Raw genomic sequence first — 3,449 nt, 5'->3', positions numbered from 1 at the left:
TGTGCCCAGGCTGCATTTTCCTGCAGGTTTGCCTTCGTAGGGGGCTGGGGACACTGGACCCCGCTCTGCCACGCTGCAGTGAGGAATTGCAGGAACCTGGGGCATAGCCTGGGAAAGTTCTCCAGGCAGTGTGGGAGAGTCTCTGACTCTTCCCACATCTCTGCTGCATCGTGCCTCGGGCTCCGGCCCTGCCGTGAGCAGCCCTTGTGACCAGGAGCCACCATTTCCCAGGGCACAGCCCCATATGTCTGAGTGTGGTTGGGTGGGTGCAGGTGAAAACAAGCTCCAAGATAAAAATTAACGCAGTGTGCTGAGGCTCGGGATAGCAGGAAGCCATTTGCCTCCTCCTGTGGAGCTGCTGCTGTTTTCAGTTCCAGTAACAGGGAGGCTTCCCGCTGCGAGCTCAGTTCCTATGCAGAGCATGGGCAGGGAGGAGCTGCCAGTGCCCAGCCGCTCCAGCCTCCTGGGAAAGAATATGTCAGGTTCTGCCCATACTCAGCAGTTCCAGCATTTAGCATGGCCTTGTTCGGAACGATTCATGAATAGCGAACTTCTTGCAGCCTCTTTACGTTCAAAGTGCCATTGTTTAATTGGAGTCTGTTACAGGCTGGCAAGACACCGTAAAATCGTGGAGCCTGAAGTGGTTGGAGAAAGTGATTCAGAGGTGGAGGGGGAAGCTTGGCGCCTGGAGCGAGAGGACACCAGTGAAGAAGAAGAGGAAGAGATTGATGATGAGGTGTGCTTGCAGAGGCAAATAACAGGCCTAGGAAAGCCCCTGAAAGGCACAGGCTGCAACTGCCTTTTGCATGGACTTGTGGGCTGTCTGGTGGAGCTGGACAAGGGTCACAGCTGGCTGTGACTTAACTGGTGGATTACTGCCTTGTTGTGTGGGATGGGACACTGGGAGAGGCCACCCTGCCTCAAGAGGGATGGATGCATCGTCTCGTAGCCAACACCCCACACGTTGCATGTTTTTGACAGAAGAGTGAGAGGGAAGCGGTAGCGGGGCTGATCATCTGATTCCTCTGTGTTTGTCTCTGTTAGGAGATCGAGCGTCGGCGCGGGATGATGCGTCAGCGAGCACAGGAGAGGAAAACTGAGGAGATGGAAGTGATGGAGTTGGAAGATGAGGGTCGATCTGGAGAAGAGTCCGAGTCAGAGTCTGAATACGAGGAGTACACGGACAGCGAGGATGAAATGGAGCCGCGCCTCAAACCTGTCTTCATCCGCAAGTAGGTGATGCGGCCACGTGGGTCAGCCCTGGGTGAGGACATGGAAGTCAGGAGTTGAGGGCTGAGCAGACACTGCTGCCATGGTCTCCTCTTTCTCACTATGGGGTGGCGGTTCACCTCCTTGGGAGGGGAGTGATGGTTGCAGCCTGGCAGAGCACAGCTGGGGAGCAAGGGGCGATCCCTGCACCGACAGTACCTCATCAGCTGCATCAGGTTGCTGTGGGTCAAAGTTGCAGCAGGGTCTGACCGGAGCCCTTGGGCAAGTGCCATATGGTAACAAAGGGAAGCCATTGGTGGGCTGTGCCCCACAGCTGGTGGCCTGGTCTCACGTTGCTTGCATGCACACCTGTAACTGTATTTTTTCCTGGTGTGGGTGATGCCAGAAAAGGGAGAACCCTGGGCCTCAGTCCATCCTTGGAGAGGGTGATGCTTGAAAGCGGCTGTGGTGCAGGAGAGGGGAGAAGTGTGCAAGGAGCTGAGCGGCTGTGCTGGCTCACGGAAAGGCTGAAGATTGCTGTGGTCCCTGCCTGTAGGAAGGACCGGATCACAGTTCAGGAGCGAGAAGCAGAAGCCCTGAAGCAGAAGGAGCTGGAGCAGGAGGCAAAGAGGCTGGCGGAGGAGAGGCGCAAGTACACACTCAAGGTGCTGAGGGGCGGGCTGGGGGTCATGTTGAGGAGGGGGGCAGTTGCCACAGCAAGCTTAGCTTGGTCCTTGCTGCAGATCGTAGAAGAGGAAGCGAAAAAGGAGCTGGAGGAGAACAAGCGCTCGCTGGCAGCACTGGATGCACTTGATACAGATGATGAGAACGACGAGGAGGAGTACGAGGCCTGGAAAGTACGTGAGCTGAAGCGTATCAAACGAGACCGTGAAGAACGAGAAGCGTAAGTATCATTTGTGTAGACATGAGGCCGAGAGCCTGCAGCCCCAGGTCCCGTGGGCAGTTGAGGCATTTCTTCCTCAGGCTTCCCTTTGGCAACATGGTCTTAGCTAGACCGAGTGCCCAAAGCCTCTCCTGCCTGTCCTTGGGGTGCCTTTGCTCCCCTGCAGAGTCGGTAAATGTGTAGACCTTCGGATGGCAGCTGGCAACAGCAGCTGTCCCGAGGGGGTGCTGTGGGGACACGGGGTCTCAGGGATTTCTCTCCTGCCCAGCATGGAGAAAGAGAAGGCGGAAATCGAGCGCATGCGGAACCTGACAGAGGAGGAGCGCCGGGCTGAGCTTCGGGCCAATGGCAAGGTCATCACCAACAAGGCAGTGAAGGGCAAATACAAGTTCCTGCAGAAATACTACCACCGCGGCGCCTTTTTCATGGTGAGTGGTGCTGTGAGGGCCTGGGCATGGCTGTTCTGGCAGCAGGGGCCGTGCCTGTGCACTGGAGGGGCTGTGCGAGACCACAGGGCCGTCTTCTCCCTGCGGGGAGCCTCCCCCCACAGTGCCCTGGGTCTGGGGGATCCCTGGGACAAGACCTGGCCCTCAGAGGCAGCACGGGGCTGAAGTGACTGAGGTGATCTGAACTCAGCCAGCTCTTGTGGCAGAGGGTTGAGTGGTGACACCAACACAGGCAGGAGAGGGTGGGCAGTGACGCTGTGCTGGCCTGTAGCCACCCTCTGGAGCCTGAGCAGGATGGGCACAGTTCTGCCTGGAGCTGGCCTGTGCTGCCAGAGCACGTTGGGCTGAGAGCTCCCAGCTGAGATGGAGCCGAAGCAGCAGAGCTGTCCCTGTGCTGCTGTTTGGGCTGACATACCCTGTCAGAACCGAGCCAGCTCCATGTGGGCTACAGCCCGGGCTCTGGAGAAGTGGCCTGAGGGGACACGAGGGTGGCTGCTGGAGGCAGGCCTGGGGGACAACACTGGCGTCCCCCACCTTCAGCAGCAGGTTAATAGGACTGCAAGTACCATGGCAGCCCCTGGCAGCGCAGCAACGGGCTTCTGGGAGCTCTGCCCCACTTCTGCTGGCACTTGCTGGAAACTTGCAGGCTGAGCAGGTGTGTCCTTCTCCTGCAGGATGAGGATGAGGAGGTGTACAAGAGGGACTTCAGCGCCCCAACCCTTGAGGACCACTTCAACAAGACCATCCTGCCCAAAGTCATGCAGGTGGGTGTGTTGGCCGGAGGGCGGCCGGCCTGTGTGCCGTGCTGAGGGGTCGCGGCTCTTTGAGGGCAGGAGATGGTGCACTGGGCAGGAGGGAGCAGCGGGTCCCCGGGTCCTCCCTGGGGAGCT

General features: G+C 58.5%; 1 protein-coding gene across 1 annotated transcript in view; it reads left to right on the top strand.

Annotated features, from left to right (window-relative positions):
• Window positions 1-606: 606 nt before the first annotated feature.
• MFAP1 (microfibrillar-associated protein 1) overlaps window positions 607-3,449 on the top strand; it is a gene marked incomplete at its 5' end in the record, with an annotated part of 3,184 nt that continues 341 nt past the window's right edge. The window contains 6 exons of the mRNA XM_009701371.1: window positions 607-736; window positions 1,045-1,232; window positions 1,766-1,874; window positions 1,953-2,113; window positions 2,382-2,541; window positions 3,234-3,323. Of these exons, the coding sequence (XP_009699673.1) occupies window positions 607-736; window positions 1,045-1,232; window positions 1,766-1,874; window positions 1,953-2,113; window positions 2,382-2,541; window positions 3,234-3,323 (838 nt within the window). The remainder of the gene's footprint in view (window positions 737-1,044; window positions 1,233-1,765; window positions 1,875-1,952; window positions 2,114-2,381; window positions 2,542-3,233; window positions 3,324-3,449) is intronic.

The sequence above is a fragment of the Cariama cristata genome, unplaced genomic scaffold (genome assembly GCF_000690535.1).
Source record: "Cariama cristata isolate BGI_N322 unplaced genomic scaffold, ASM69053v1 scaffold33035, whole genome shotgun sequence".
NCBI classification, from domain to species: domain Eukaryota; kingdom Metazoa; phylum Chordata; class Aves; order Cariamiformes; family Cariamidae; genus Cariama; species Cariama cristata.
This window is presented reverse-complemented; position numbering and strand designations above follow the sequence as displayed.